Below are 17,138 nucleotides of genomic sequence, written 5' to 3' on the forward strand. Positions count from 1 at the left end.
ATACATGTAGTTTCTTGATTGGACTGTACGTCAGTATAATCATGCAAATGAGAACTTTTAAGTGCTTATAATTACCTAAATTTAATTCATTTTGGTGTCATCTATTGATTTTACCAGTATCAAGCCCTGCCTCACAGCCCCATCAGAGTCACATCATCCCGGAGGAACCTTTCAAGCGCTCACTGAGACATTTCAATTGGCAAAATTCCGATTGTGATGGAATCATTTCAATGGTGGGGGATCAAAATTTCATTACTGATAATGGCTCTGGCCCATCCCCGAGGTCTGCCGTGGCTGAGACAATATTTGCATGCTGGTGCCATGCTTTGAGATGTTCAGATGAAAAGCAGCAGGCAGCTGTGTCTGGTGGAGCTCAAATTGTGCCTCACTTACACTGCACCATGTAGAGACAGCAGCAGCTCTTGTGGGTGCTCGTTATTTCCAGAAACCAGGCCATTAATTTACCATTGTCTCTAGCTGGTTTGGAGGGGTTTCCCCACCACCTTGCTTTGGATGTTTTTAATGAGGGTAATAATTCCACCCCAAACTCTCGCAGGATTTGCAGTGCTTGGCTCATTAATGCTTTTTGAAGCCCTTTGAGATCTTCAGGTGGAAGGAGCTGTAGAGCATGAAAGTCAGAGTTTGTGCTTAATTAAGATAATTCCACATAAAACAGAGCATGATTTTCAAAATTTGCTGTATCCTCAGCCAGAGTGAGGTAATCAAAGAAACTGGCAGGTTCTTTGCTTCCATGGCTGATTGGGCAGGGCTGAGTTGTTTTTTTTTTCAGAAAACAATGGGACCAAAGGCTTTTCCATGCTTTAAAACTCATTAGATCAGTCTTATATAATTAATCCACCCAGTTCCAGGCAAAGCTTATTGTTGATAGGCCTGGGTGAAAACTAAAAAACCCTTAGCACATAAAATATTATCTGTTCACGTGGTCTGATATTTAAGTGAAGCAAGTTGTCTGGGGACAAGAATTTCTTGTTTTTCAGACCCAATGAAACAGTCAATAATATCAAGAAGTATTTCTTTTTGCTGCCACTCCTACTGAGCAGTGTTTAAAGCTAGAATCTTTTTCAGAGGTATTATGTTGGCCTGGTGTTTTGTTTATGTGACACTGTTGTTCTTCTGTCTCATCTTTCTTTCCCCTGCAGTCATGTTCTTATTTTACATCCAATGCCTTTCCCTTAAAAATCTCCTTCATCAATGCGAATGCTCCTAGTGGAAACATCAATGTTATTTTTAAGGTATGTTCTTCCTCCACTCCTCAGGTCTCTTGATATGGAAAATGATCATTTAAAATTCACCAAATTTATGTTTTAAACCTTGAGTCTGAGAATAGTTGATTTAGCTCTGCTGCTTGTTTATCCCTATTATTTTTGACACTAGAACTCTTAATGAAACATGTTGAGGCAATACACTGAAGTGTCACCTTTTTGGTTTTGAGAATCAAACAAATTATGGCAGTTTTTTCCCCTTAGTGAAGACAACCAGACTAGAATATAAAGTTCATAATTTAAACCTAGTTTATTAACGAGGGCAGGTCTCAGAGAAGAGATAGATCAGGGTGACTGAACCCTCAGCCTCATCCATATGTCTCTAACAAATCAAAATTCTCAAGTGTTAGAAGCTCCATTTGCCTTACAAACCTAATTCTGCCCCAGTCAGCCAGTGTGGGGGAATGGGCTGAGGAAGGTGGAGCTGGAGGAGACAGCAGAGGAGCTCTGTCTCATTGGAGTTACTGACTCAAAATAAACTCTGCTTTATTTTGCAGTTGTCACCTAGAAAAGCTTCAGAGTTCAGAACAGTCCATCCACAAAAGACGATTTTAAAGTTAGCTCTCTTTTAAAAGAGCAACAGTCTTCCCTAAAAGTGGATATTGGTTTTAGAGAAGAACACAAGTTCATAAAATAGATGATGGATACAGAATGATTGGTTGCCAATGGTATTATTCTTAGGTATTCTGCAGAATCATTTTCCAAATGAGAAACCTAAAAAATTGATATAAATAAATTTTTTAAAAAACTCAGATTCTACGCTGTCTTAAATTAACTTGCCCTTTAGAGCAGCTGTGATTCTCAGAAATAGAATTAAGCTTTCCAGGCCTGCTAAGGGGAGAAATCAGCAATTTGAAGTTTTTCTGTACATTTAGAAACCTTGTTCATGTGCTGTTTCATCTGAGAATCAATAGTAAGTAGCAAGTTCTTGTCTACTTGAGCAAACACCTGCTCATGGGGCTTTCAAACAATTGCACTGGTTCTACTCAAACCATTTTTTCCTACCTAGTAATGTTCAGCAAGCAGCTCCTTGTCCAGTTGCTGTAAAAGTATTTTAGCTGCTGTCACCTTCTCCTGTCAGCAAAACATTGTTCTAAAATACCTTTTGCTTGTACTATAGTTCCATTGCTTATTCATGACAGATAACTCATACATAAATGATAAGCACAATAAATTATAAGGGTATCTTCCTAAATTGCCTTCCCACTGTATATGTGAGGGAAGGTAAGTGGAGAGAATAAGATTTTTTTTTACATTTTTAGATGCTAAGAAGAGTTAATTTGAGTTAAGATTACCTTTCAAAGACAGAAAAATAGATTCAGATATTTTGTCTTTTTAAAATGAGTTTATGTCTCCTCAAGTACTTATTTCCTGGCACTAAATGTCTGTAGATTGGAATACTTGTGTAAAAAAAATGTAATGAAAGAATAAGGCACTTAAAATGCCAATAAAAGTTATATATTTTATGTGAGTGGGATGGGGGGAAACAAAAAATCAGGGCTGTTGTTTTTGCAGGCCATTTACTCAGTCATGGTTGAAAATAATCTCTTCATTAATTCTTGTGGCTACAATTAAAGCCCCATTTCACTGAGATTATTGTTTGACTAACTCCATGGGGAGAGGGGTCACCACTGCTTGGAACTGAATGTGAATCACGTTATGGATAAAATGTAAATTTGTGATTAAATTCCCTTGCAAATACCAAGTCGTGAGGCTTAATGTGAGACAAACCCTGTCATTTGTGCAGAGGGATCCAGCATTAAGCAGACTTTAAAATGTAACTAAATTAGGATCCTACCTCCAGATTAAATTTCCAAACTCTAATAATTGCATAGGAATAATAAGCAGAAAGGCCACAGTTAAGCAGGGATCATTTGTTGCCATCTCGGTGGCTGCCAGAATTGTCCCTGTCTGGGTGTGCCATCTACTCTGTCCTCTCCTGAGATTATTGAGAGGTAAGTAGGAACTTTGCGTTACTATGATATTTTTGTGAAAATCCTTTGTTAGGATTTTTCTCTTATTTTAGTTGAGAAGCTTCAGAGAGGAAATGTAAGCAATAATTACCTGATGGTTGTGGAATGTGGTTTAGAGGTTGTTCACCAACAGGTACGTCTTTGATTGGTCTCTCATGAATTCTTTTTTACTTAATAACCAATCATTGATCCAGTTGTGTCGACTCTCTGAGAGTCACAGTTATTTGTTATTTATTTTTTTCTATTTTTTCTAGCTTTCTTATGAATTTTTTTCTTTATTTTTTTAAAGAAAGCATTTTTAATATATATCATAATATAATAAATCAGCCTTCTGAAAAATAGAGTCAAGATTCTCATCTCTTCCCTCGTCCTGGGACCCCTCGAACACAGTCACAACTTTGAAGGAAAACAAGACAGAGTTACTGAAATGAATGTAGCTGTTCTGGTGGGCAAAAAAGTCCCAGTTAAATAGGGCATTATTTCTGGTATTGAAGAAGAAAACTGAATTTCCTGTGCAATTTTCACAGATAGGTGATGATCTACGTCAAGATATGTTGGTTCTGCAAATTATTCACCTGATGGACAGCATTTGGCTCCAGGAGGGACTGGATATGCAAATGATCATTTACAGGTGTTTATCTACAGGGAAAGGACAAGGTCAGTCTTAAATTACAAAAGGAGCCTGTATTACATTATTCATATTTCATGTAAACTGTGGTATATAAGATTTATTTATTCTGCCTCTCTAGAACTCATTGGATTTTGTAGCAACTGGAATTTTCCAAAAGCCTCAACACTGTCAGCTTGCAAAACATTCTTAAATATACATATCAAAAAGAGGGCTTTGGAGAAAATTGGCCATAGCTACTGAAGTTTTAATCCAGTGTAGTCCTACATAGATGCTTAAATGAGCCTAGATGCATGTGGCTACACAAAGTACCTGCAGACAAGTGATGACAGCTCTGTGCTGTTGATTTTGCAATATTATTCTTGTGATTTATGTTGCTTAGGGCAGGCCTGACTCATCTGAAAGCTCTATTTCTCTCTTTTATGGTTGTTGTAGCAGAGCTGGAGCAGGGATACCAATTGCTTGCTGTAGAAATCTGCTGACAGCAGTAAGCTGCCTATATTTCCCTGACCACATCTTCTACTGGAAATAATCCTAGCTCAAATAGAAGGCTGATGTATCCAGATTACCTGCTGTACAAAAGCTATTAAAATAGAAAAATTAAAAGGAAATCGTTGCTCTCTGAGCCACAAAGTGAACATGAGAGAGGAGGAATGATCTAAAGGAAATAACAGAAAAGTATAGATGAGTTCAGGCACAAGGCATGTGGTGGTGGTGACCTGGAAAAATCTCCTCCCTTCTTTGTTGGATGGGAATCAAAGCTTGAAAGCTTCTGCTTCAAAGGCAGATAATACAAGAATACTATTTCTGGACATGACATTATATATAGACTCTTCTATATACAAATGCTTAATTTGATGTTTGCCAAGAGAGATACAGGGATCATCTGCAAATAATATTCTCTCCCTGACAGTCTGTTCCTTCCAGCATCACAGCAGCAAAAACCCCTCAGTGTCTCACAGATTTTAAATATGTCTTTCCTTACGAGTTCACATCAGTGCTAAGATAATTGATTTGCAGTTAATTATTAGGGATGAAGGACAAGTGGCATGCCTGTGGTCACATAGGGCACCTTAGGGAGGTTTGGGTACAAAGGTTCTCCATGGATTTCCTCCACGGCCACCTTTCCCACACAAGGGGAATGGGAGATGGTAATTTCATGGTCGTGCAAACACAGAAATCACTTCTCACTGAAATTCAGTGAAAAATTTCACTGTAATTCAGTGAAAAGTGAATAGAGCATCGGTACAATCCCCCTTTCCAGACATGGTGAAGTAGAGGAGCCTGTCAGCAAGTCACATCCCTCGGGAAAGTCCTCCCTGTGCTGCAGAGGAGCAGGGTGACATGCCAGGGGACCACACGTGGGGACAGGCATGGAAAGCCAGGTCTCAGGAACAAAAACAGGAATGACTGCATGCAGTAGAGACAGAGGATTCAAGTGAAGCATTGCAAAATGCTTGGCTTCTCTCTGCACCTCAGAGCCCCAGTTTGGGACATGCTGGACCAGTATCACTGAATTTCTGAATGCCCCAGTGCCATTTCTCCAGGCTGTGATCAGCATCACATAGTCCAGAATAATTTCTACACCTTTCTAAACAATAAATACACAGGAAACAATATATATAAATATCTAAAATATAAACATACAATATACATATAAAAACATTTATTTTATATATATTATATAATGTATAGACTGTATATTATACACTATACTATATATACTATTATATATTATGCCTAATATTATATACTATCTTATAAATTAGAATATATAATATTATATAATATCTACAATATATAAGTGTATATTTATATTATGTATTATATACTATACAATATATATAATATTTATATATATTAGTAAATATCAGATACTTCTTTTAAATTTCTTTAGTTTTGTGCATAGTATCCCCACTTGGAATCTTGCTAAATTGTTCACCTAGTTGGTACTTTGAGGCAGTTATATCCACAATATTGGTATTGGTGATTTTATTTCTTCTTCACAGAACTGCCCCTTTCCCCTCAGTGCCCTTTATTTCTAATTTCCAAAGAGCGAGATTAAATATATATATATATATATATATATTTCTCTAATTTGTGCTGCATTCATTATTTTTAAGCTTTTAATTTATGTTTTTACTTATTTATTTATTTTTTAGCTTTTAACTAGTTTATTATTTCTTTTTAGCCTATGTATTTAATATTTTTTAAACTTATTTCTTTTTCTTAACTTATTTATTTTAACTTATTTATTTATTTTTAGCTTTTAACTTATTTATTTTTACTTATTCATTTATTTTTTAGCTATTAACTTCGTGGTTTATGTGGGTCTTTTTTCTGCACGGAATGCTCAAACAACAGGCAATACACATTGTATTTCTGCGTTTTTAAAATTGAGGCTATTTCATGCAAACTCTTTTCCATCTGATTAGGACTGGTACAGATGGTGCCAGATGCTACCACCCTAGCGAAGATCCACAGGGAGTCTGGGCTGATAGGACCACTGAAAGAAAACACAATTAAAAAATGGTTTCACCATCACCATCCTCTGGAATCGAGTTACCAAGAGGTAACATCATAATGAAGCTTATTACACATTTCGTGCTATGCCATGGGGGGAAAAAAAAAGAACCAAATTACAGCAGGCAGCAAAAATGAGTGGCTCAGACATGAGGCAGGCAAGTCTCATGCAGAGAAACCAGGGAATCCACTTAAATGCCACTTTCTAGCTAAGGAAATATTGCTTTTTATCAGGTGCATGGTATTATGTTTTCTATGAACGTGTGTCATAGAGATGTTTTGAAATTTAGTTGCAAAGTGAAGAGAAATTGAAATAGAAATTGTCTTGAACTCAGAAAAAAAAAGATTATTTTTTAAGTCAGCACTTTAAATTCTTTATTTTATATAAGCTGTATAAAGTCCTGGCAGAATTCCTGTATTTTGGAACAATCATGCCTATTACCTAGAGTTTCAAAAAGCTGTTTGATCAAAACCACCTAGTCACGGTCGAAATACAGAAGCTCGTGCTTTTCATATCACTTTTTCTCATGGGATCCCATTGTGGGCATCTGATTTTATGAAACTAGATGTCCTGCACAAGCCAAAAAATTGTAGATTTTATTTCTAGAAGCAAAGGTTTTCCAAGAAAATTTTTCCATCAATTCCTTTCTTTCTTATCACTTCCTTGTTGGGTGAGCATGTTCTGAGGCCCCTGAAAAAAAATTTCAATTTTTGTGTTTCTGGGACAATTTTTATAATCCTTTTTCAGTGTAAATGATAAATTAGGGGCCAGAATTTTAAATTTAAAGGAGTGCTTTGAGAATTTAGCGCTCTGTGAATGAAATGCTTTTATAGCAGTTTGTTAGCAGATGTGTATTATAAATATGTTTGGTAAACTTTAGTCATTTTTAATTATTCCATCGGCATTTTCTCATCCACATTTTGACTACGAGCACTTGAATTCCTCGTATATTATTTGATTCTATTAAATAGGGTCAATCTATGTAGGATGGGTTTTTTTTTTTTTTAATAAGTTTGTGTGTTTACAGTTTTGTGGTAGAAGTGTAGACAATATTTCAATTCAAAAGTGAGGCACTGCTAGTTATTGAGTGAAAACTTGATTTCTCGCTGCAGCTGCTGCTTGTAAAAAATACCACTCATGTGGAATATTCTAAAAACAATTCCTACCCAATTCCCTCCAATTTTTTAAGTATATAAAATGCAGTCAGATGTGATTACATAGGAAATGTATAAAATTACTACTATGCATTCCCTTTGTGATTGCTAGTGAATGAACCTTTCTCTTTTTCCACTCCTTCATAATTTTTTTTACTCATACAGCACTGGATCTAAGGTGCTCAGAAAACTGGTGCAGGACAAGCTTTAATATCCTCATTTTACAGTTGGGTGAACAAAATCACAGAAAGCCTAAGTGTTTTACCCAAGGTCATCAAAGTGAGTAAGTAGCACAGTTAGACATAAAATTCAGCCAACTCTTGAGCAGTGGCCTAAGTTTTGCTCTTGCAGGTGGCATCTTGCATCTACAGGGAATTCCTGAAAGCCTAAATGTAATTTGCCTTGGCTAATACAGATTTTGTCCAAAAACCATTAAGATCCAGATGAGTATGGTTTGGGTTTCTATGTTATGTCGTGTACATTGTGATTTATATTCATGGGACATGAACTGAGTTCTGGAGAAGAAAAAATCACAGAGGTAAAAACAGTGCAGGGGATGAAGAGCAACCTACACCCTTTACAAAGCAAATGGTTGAATTTGTGGATTTGCAAATAATTTCCCAACAGTTGTTTTTGCAATATGCCTGCAGAACACTGAACAGAAAATGCCAACTTCCTGCCAAGAAGCTTTTTTTTTTTTTTCTTAAGCACCTTTTTTCTTAGCGTTTTCTGTAGATTTCCAGGTATCTCTGGAAAACCTCATGCATAAAATTGTTCTCGTGCTGTAACTTTGAAATGTTTGAGTGCCATGCCTATACCATTCCTACTCAGACCTGTCTCATCAATCTCTTTTCAAAATTGCCTGGTAAAATTTTAACAGGTTTAACAGGTTTTTTTTTTTTAACAGGTTTAACAGGTTACAAATAAGCATAACATTTGTAAAATTATATTTTGTTTTAAAAAGTTATTATTTTATTTTTATTTTTTAAAAATTATTTATTTTATTTCATTTTTTTTAAAACCAATTTTATTTGTTTATCACAAACATATCTGGATATTTCATGTAAGAACTTTTGTTTTACTCACTAGGCCATAAGGAATTTCTTTTATTCCTGTGCTGGCTGGTGTGTTGTTACCTTCATCCTGGGTGTCTGTGATCGACACAGTGACAACATAATGCTGACAAAAGCTGGACACATGTTCCACATAGATTTTGGAAGATTTTTGGGTCACGCACAGATGTTTGGAAGCATAAGAAGGTTGGTGTCTATAGTAACACACAGTAAAATTTAAAGCAGTGGTCTGAAATTTCACAGCCTCATCAACTCCCATTAAAAAAAATTTAAATGAGTTACGCTTTCTTTTTGTTTTCCTCATGTATTTTCCAAAATAATATGTGTTTTTACTGTTTCTTGAAACTTCTAAAAAGTGTAGGAATGACTTGAAGATGATTAAAAGATGTTGGAGATCTCTTTTCAGTGCAAAAGAAAAATGTAATTCCTTGTTTGGTCAGGGATTTGAAAGATGTAGTTCAGTAGTGACCAGAATAGAAGAATTCTGGTGTCCATTGCTTTTTTTTTCCCTACAGAGGAGGGTTCCTAAAATGAATCCAAATCCATATATCTGTCTAATTGACAACCTTCTTCCCATATTCAGAGTAGGAACCAAATTTTCCAAATGGACGTGGAGAATAACTAAATTATGCTTCTGTGGGTAAATTTGCAAACTTTTTGTTATCCTTTGAAGCTCCACATCAAACCACGCTGAGCTGAGGGGCTGCTTTGCAAATATCTGATTAGCTTGGTAGGTGTGGTGTACCTGTGCCATGCTAAGGATAAATCACACAGTGTGAGCATGTATCCAAGTTCCTAATGTGGACATTTCGTGAAGGAATGGATTGAAATGGAATAAGGATGAGATAATGCCAGTATGCCCAAAACATAGAGGAGCTGTTATAGCAGAGTAAAGAATGGATGAATGATCCCTTTTAGTGATGAGTAGTTGTGTATGTCTTTCATGTATGTTTTCTGAAAACTTCCAGAACAAGTATCAAAATTAAGTCTGAGCTAATTTTCTTAATTTATTTTATTTTTTGTTGTTGTTGTTAAGCTAGTCTTTTCCTGCTCCAGACTATCTCAGTGTGTTAGACAGACATAACAGCATGGGAGTATTGATATGAGGGAAGCTGATGAGGATAATAAGTACTTCTAAGTCAAGCAGTCAAAAGATTTAGTTGCAGTGCTTAGAATCATCATCCATCATTCAAGATATGCACTCTTAATCCTCCTTATTTGCTGTGGAAAGAATAAAGCAGAGTAGAGTAATAAAAACATACTCATGCACACTCCTTGTCAAGTGCTGCATCCTTCTCCCCAACAAAACTCCTGTTGGAACCTAGCAGGAATTTCCTTGAGTGGTAATTTTACATAAACAAAAAATTTCCTAGTTGAGTGAACAGCAGGATGAAGGAAATATGAGAGGGGACACAACCACCAAATTTAAATGGTGTAGTAGCAATAATAAAAAATAGATATTAATGTTACTGTTTTACATCTCAGTGATGCTACACCTTCTTATTAAATCTATGAAAACTTAAAATATAATCACTTCCACAAACATCATCCTCTTCTCCCATATCTCAGTGCAGTGTGTTGCTTTTAACCTACAGAATAAAACCACACATTTAGGACCCCCATTCATGGACTGCCCTCATGATTCCTTAGAAAAATTGGATCTCCCACATAAGAGCAAGTTGCAGACCCCATGAGATAATCAATGTTTTCCTCAAGCCCACAAGAAGATTCAGTATTAATGTTTGAGTGATACAGAATTCATGACTATTGTTCTTATTAGTTGTATGCACCTTCATAGAATGTAACATGTTATCTGTAATGCAGGGACATCACATTTTTACAGGTCACAAAATTCAGGTTCTCTCAAAATTTGAAGCTCTCAATGCTAGTTGTATCTACTCATTCCCACAATTCCCACAAGTGCTTCAGGCAAGTCCTGAGGCAGCTTTGGCCTCTGGTTTCCTTAACAGCTCTTATATTGTACTTTTATTTGAGTTCTTGTTCTATTTTTGAGTTCTTTTGCACTCCCAGAATATCATATTCTAAAATAATATTGAAAAAACAGCAGCAGAATGTTGCCAAACTAAGAATTCCTAGTGCTGGCCCTTGGGGGGTATTGTACAGTAGATATTTTACATATGTTTCTGGGGCTCTACAGGAGCTTTAAAAAATGCAAAGCTGATGCAAATCCCTCCACTTGGGGTTTACACACATCATACAAACCTTCTTTGTGTGTGAGTGTAAAAAGAAATCAGTGCATATCAGGGAAGGGTCCCTGCCCAAAGTGTATAAAACTGTCACCGTCATATTTTCTGGAAAAATCCCTCTGCCCAGGATTCTTCTCCTGGGAAGCTGAGAAGCCTCAGAGAAAAAGGAAAACAATAGTATCTCTTTGCTTCTCCTGTGTTTTGCTGCTTTGGAATGTGGTTGGAGATTATTTATCCAATAGGTGATTGTTTCATTGGTTTCATGTGAATTGTTTTGGCTTAATGACCAGTCAGGGCCAAGCTGTGTCTATCCTCTGGAAAGAGTCACGAGTTTTCATTATTATCTTTTCAGCCTTCTGTCTGTATCCTTTCTGTATTCCTTAGTATAGTTTAGTTTAGTATTCTTTAATATAATACAGTATCATAAAATAATAAATTAGCCTTCTAAGAACATGGAATCAGATTCATCATTCCTTCCTTGTCTGGGGAACCCTGCAAATACAATAAAAACAATCATTCCTTACAGAGCTTTGCAAGCTGATTCCCACAGCTGTCCATTTCCTGCTCTCAGGGAGTGCTTTTTTTGCCACTACAAAAATCTAATTCCTCATAAAACCTCCTGAGGATAGGTCCTGTGCAGCATCCATTCCTTCTTCTGAGGGGAGCGAAGTGCAGGGAGTGCTTTGGCAGCCCAGGGGCTCACACATGTGGGCTGCAGCTCTTCTGTCGCACCCAATCTGAGTCTCCAGAGAACCTGGTGGAGCTGACACATTCATCCAGTCACGCTCACTTTTGCATTCCTGACTGTGAAGACCATAAAAAGGGGATTAGTAAACTTCTATACTTCCTGCCCTCATCTTTAAATGTTATCCAATAAATCTGCTCAGTTTTGGTTTCAAATCAAAAATCAGTTCTTCCTGATATGAGAGGGGAGAGGAATCAGGAACTTTCTGTCTACATCTGCCTTCACAGTGTAGTCAATACTTTAAATAATTCCAATAACCCATTTTTCCTTGGATCTGTGGTGCCTTGTGCAGGCTGCCCTAGAGCAGAGGCTGGATGGAGTTACAGAATAAAGCAGGGATTTATTCAAAGGATCTCCTCCATGGATCCACCTTGGGCAGCACAAGAGCCCAGCCAGGGCTGCCCCCAAGATGAACCAAAATGGTCCCAAAATGAACCCAAGATGGACCAGAATGGTCCCAAAATGCACGAGCGCTCCCGGGGTCTCTCCCTTGGCTCAGCTCTGCTCCATTTGCACCTTGCAGTTCATTGTCCCATTCCAGCTTTAGCCCAGGCACTCCCACCCTGCTTGTTTTTCTCTCTCCAGCCCACGCTGTTTGTGCTCCTGGGCTGAGATTTGGATCATTCGTCCTTGGTGCCCAGCTGGAGCAGGAATTGTTTTGTCTCCCTGCTCTGTAGGGAGAAGAACTCACCATCCCTTAACATGAAGCCCAGACCCACACACTGAAGCAGCACAGAATCTGAAAAATATAAAAGCTAAAACCTGAGGCATCATCTAGAGATAATATTTCAGAGGTTTTGGAGGCAGACTTATGATCTGTCTAACCAATAGCATAATAACAGAGAGCTTGGCAGAAGAGTTATTCCCATAGTCCCATAGGGAACTTTCCTACTGAACCATGAGATTTCATTATCTTCTCTTCCTATTTTTTTAATCACACTGAATGACACCTTCTGCTAGCAGTAATAAAATGCTCCTTTCATTCTCCAGCCCAGCCTCCACATTTGACCCTAAAGTCAAAACGGGCAAGTCTGCAGGTACACTTCAAACTATACAAAGAAATATTTCTTGTTTAATTTCTTCATATAACTGCCTTATTTTTCATCTGTTGAGTGTCCTGTGGTAATCATCTCAGACCCACTCACACATAAATAGGTGTAATGTTATCCAGATGTCATCCAAGACTAGGTCAGTCCTGATCAAGTGCTTTGGAAGAAGGTGCCTGGCTCATGGTTTTACCTGCCCTGCTTTGCTCACCTTTGTTTCCCCCCTTTCAGTTCTGACCAGCTCCTTTTGAACATTCCTTCCCCGGTGAATTAAGCAGCCAGAAATTTATTTAAATCCTGTGCTAACTGAACTAATCCAAAATTCAGCAGTCAGTCACATCCTCCCCTCTACCAGTCACTTCCAGCTCTGTCGTCTGTCATTTTCCAGTCAGTGATGTGCAGTGAGAGACTCGGTGGCAGGACACCAAGTGGTGCAGCTCATGGCACACTGCAAACCCACCTTTTGATAACATCAGTGTCCATTCTTTTCCTTAAAAAATCCAGTCATCCTGATTACCCCCAGCACTCACTGGCCTTTTCATTCCCCTGATCTGAATCACAGAAGACCCTCTTGTCTCTTTGCCAAACTAATCCTGGCTCTTGGCATGGCTTTCCCAGAATTTAAATCTGCTAAGCTGGTTTTCTTCTACAAAGTTAATTACTACAGGCAGCCTGACTGTTCCTTTGGGAAATTCCAGTTATTAGGGAAGTTCCAAAAATATGGGAAAATTATGTTTCCCACACTTTCTTCCTAGGTTGATGTTTTATTATATTCAGAACATCAGAGTAGATAGAAATGTAGAAGTGCCTCTTTTTATTTTAAAAGTAACACATTTCATTTTTAGTGTTAACAACCTAAAATGTGTGTTAATGTCTCACTAGAAGTGCTGATTAAAAAAAAAAATCTTTTCAGGTATTTCTTTCTAAAACAGAGTGTTGGCATAAGGACATGGAAAATAACTTCTACCTGCATTTTTGATTGTATTGTATCAAGATTTGTTCTCTTTTCTTCTTAAAAAAGGAAAAATGGGGAAGAACGAAGAATTTGAGAATAACACATTTTACTTTTTGCTTTTTATCCTTTTAAAAACTTTATTTAGAGTAGCAACATAAAGTAAAAGAACTTGAAAGTAAAAGCTTGAAAGCATAATCACTTTTTGTTTTCTAAATTTGTGCATGAAAACTTGTACTAACCTGTATTGGATGCTGAAAGATTTTAGTGGGTACTTTCAGTGTGAAAAATTCATTCTCTGCAGTTTATATTTATTTTTCTGACATGGTAGGTCTGGATTTATTGTTATTTGTGAAATGGCAACTCCTAATTCTTTGCCACTATTCACTTTCAGCACTTCCTGTATGTCACACTCCAAAAATCTCTGACTGCAACCCTGGAAAGATTTAATTTAATGACATAAAGAACCTTAGTAGCCCAAATGATCTTAACAAGATTATAGAGATGTTTAAATTCTGCCATCCACATAAAGAACGGAAGGGGAAAAATGCACAAAAACCTGTAGGTGAAACAGCATCACCTCCAAGGTGACAAGGCCTAAAGGAGCTTGACTTTATCAGGGAAGAAGTCCATCACTTTTGAAAGTCAAGTGTCTCTGTTTGTTCCAAACTGAACACCAAGAGCACAGGCTGAGTCTGAGCACACATGAACAGCACCAGCTGCAGTCAGGGGGCTCAGATGCACTCTGTTGTCTTTGGCTTTATTGAGCCTGGATCCTAGTTTGCCCTTTTTCTTTTTCTTTTTTTTTCTTTTTTATTTTTGTTTGGTTTTTGGTTTTTTGGGGGGTTTTTTGCTTTTTTTTGTTTTGTTTTGGTTTTTTTTTTTTTCAGTAATAGCTTCTTGTGGAGCAAATGCAACTGAAATGCTTTGAAATCAGAGTAAATTATGTTCACTGCCTGCTTCATAGCTCCAATTATTTTGCTCTTCTTTTCTGGGACAATTAAGGGAGGCACTGTTTTTCCATACAGTCTGTGTGGATTTGACCATATCCAGTTCTGCTCATGCAGTAGCCTTGTCCTTCCTGTTGAATTGAGTTTCCTGGAAACCAGTTCTTGTCTGCTGCAGCTCTCAGAATCCTTCTTGGCTTCTCCTTCACTCCAAGAGTGGCATAAACTGCTTTCCTGTCTTCACTTTCTTGGAGGAGTTCTCAGGTATTCCTGTTAATAATCCAGTGGGCTGGAGAAGCTGCTTGATGCTTCCAGAGCCATCAGCAGAATTCCCTCTGCTTTGGGAGATTGGCTGCACATGAGGTGTTTAAGTGACTTTTTTATCAAATTCCCCTCCTCTCTCCTTCTCATTCTATTAGACACCCTGAGATTATTTGTTTTTGATTTTTGATTTTTTTTTTTTGTAGGATATGGCTCCAGAGAAGGGAAGTTTAACAATAAAACAGAAAGAAAAGGGGGAAACAACATCCTGGTCATCATCCATTTTGATTATGGTTTTATTTGCTGTCCTTTTCAAAGTGTAACTCTTCATAGAGATGTGCATTTTCTCCTCCCTGCTCCCATCAGAAGTATTGTGTTGTATCACCCCTTTCTCTGAAAGCTTTCTATACACACTTTTTTATGTCCAAAGGAGCTGTTCTCACATGCACTCAAACATACATTTATATTCAGGGGAAGCTCTTCTCATACACAGTCAAGTATCCATCGAGCACTTTCAAATTAATCTCTGTTTCTTGGTCTTTTTCTTTTCTTTTCTTTTCTTTTCTTTTCTTTTTTTTTTTTTTTTGTTTGTTCTGCACACTATGCCTTTGTCCTTCATCCTCAACTGGAAAGCATGCTGATGTATTTAATTCATGTAGGATTTCATCCCCTGCCCCAAGGAATTTCTTTGCAATTCAATTTCTTCACCACTGGTTTATTTCTCTATTTTGCCTGGTAGATATACAAATGCCCTGCAACCATCTATTACTGTGTTTTCCAAATATCCATCTCATACTGAAAAGGCCTGTGAGCTGAATATTCCACGTGTGGGCCTTCTGTTCTGTTCCCACTTGTTCTGTTTCTTTTAAGGCACCTTTTAGGTCCCAGTTTTGAAATCTTTTTCACTGCTGAGGGCCCGTCAGGGCACCAAAAGCAATTGTCCAACAATCTCTGTTAACAAGAGGAATTGCTGCAGTCTCCTTGTGAATTAACTCCTAAGTGGTTCATCAATAGGGTCAGCAATAAACTCCAGCAAACACAGAAGATGGGCTAGTCCTAGAAAATGGGATATAAGGCACTGGGAATGCTGCACTGAGCACTGGCAAGCGTGGGTATTGGAGGGGAAGTGTGGAAAGGATTGAGCTCCACCTGGATGTTGTTTTGCAGGCTGCTTCAGCTGTGTCTGTCAGAACGGAGGAGCCCAGCTCAAAGGACAGAGGTGCTTCCTCACCAGTCAGTGTTGGCAGCAGGACAATGTCTGAAACTATTCAAGACATGTTCCTAAAGCAGAGCAGATCTTCTTCCAGGGAGGATCTTTTCAGGAATCTTCCAGCTAACTGCAGGGAATGGTGGAAATTCTGTGGCCTGGGTGAATAAATTCTGTGCTCAGGCTGTGGCAGAGCTGAGGATTGCACTGAAATCCATCCAGAGGTGCCTCCAGCTATTTTCTGTGTTCCCATGATGAGCCTTGCCACCTTCCCTGCTCCAGGGGAGGGTTTCAGATGGGTCCCTGTGGCGGCACACTGCAAAAACTGGGTTTGTCCTAGGAGCTGTGACTGTGGTGAGCTGAGCTGTCACCTGCCCTGTCACCTGTACTTGGAGGCACAGTTTGTGGTGATTGGGAGTGGGGCATATGACAGGGTTCTTTCTGGATATTAAATCTGATGTTAAATCTGGATATTTCCTGATGTTTCCACAGGCAGGCTTGCTTATTATGCCAGCTTTAGTAACTATTGCTTGACTTGTGACTCTTTAAATATTTCTTCTTCTTTCTTGATTTACAAATGTGTGCCGAGTTGTGCAATTATTCTTACAAGTGATCCAAGTTCTTACAAGTTCCAGTGTTAAATTTGGAGATTGGTGCCACAAGTCTGCTCTAGAGGTGAAAGCCATGAAGGTGCTTCCCAGGGTGTCCCTGGGCTGACCTGCTGCTGGCTCTAGCTGGGATGTGGAGCATGGACTGGCTGGGCAGGAGGAGCTGGACAGGTCCCAGTGCAGCCTGGAGCCACTCCTGGGGGCACAGAGAAGGTGGGCACAGAGTGTGTGGAGATTGGGGTGGCTGTGCCCAGCTCATCCCTAACGGGCTCCAGCTGGGCAGCACAGGTGAGCAGCACTGAGGGGAACGAGCCATGGAGTGCCCAGGGCCCTGAGCAGAGGGCACACAGGTGCAGGGCATTGACAGCAGGGGAGAAAAGGCTGGGCTGCAGGACAAGGAGGGCAGATGCTGCAGCCTTCTGATGAGGTATGGTGTTACTGTGTGTGGGGTGAAGCTTTCTGATACTGTATGGTGACTCTCTGTGTGTTGTGGCTGTCTAACTGTGCCACGTGCTATCAGCACAGCAATC

At 38.5% G+C, this 17,138-nt stretch overlaps 1 protein-coding gene across 6 annotated transcripts in view; it reads left to right on the forward strand.

The window, feature by feature from the left end:
• PIK3C2G (phosphatidylinositol-4-phosphate 3-kinase catalytic subunit type 2 gamma) overlaps positions 1-17,138 on the forward strand; it is a 203,685-nt gene that overhangs the window by 122,587 nt on the left and 63,960 nt on the right. For all 6 annotated transcript variants that reach the window (XM_038154909.1, XM_038154910.1, XM_038154913.1 and 3 more), the window contains 4 exons: positions 1,161-1,253; positions 3,784-3,913; positions 6,320-6,456; positions 8,652-8,821. In XM_038154909.1, the coding sequence (XP_038010837.1) occupies positions 1,161-1,253; positions 3,784-3,913; positions 6,320-6,456; positions 8,652-8,821 (530 nt within the window). The remainder of the gene's footprint in view (positions 1-1,160; positions 1,254-3,783; positions 3,914-6,319; positions 6,457-8,651; positions 8,822-17,138) is intronic.

The sequence above is a fragment of the Motacilla alba genome, chromosome 1A (assembly GCF_015832195.1).
Source record: "Motacilla alba alba isolate MOTALB_02 chromosome 1A, Motacilla_alba_V1.0_pri, whole genome shotgun sequence".
NCBI classification, from domain to species: Eukaryota; Metazoa; Chordata; class Aves; order Passeriformes; family Motacillidae; genus Motacilla; species Motacilla alba.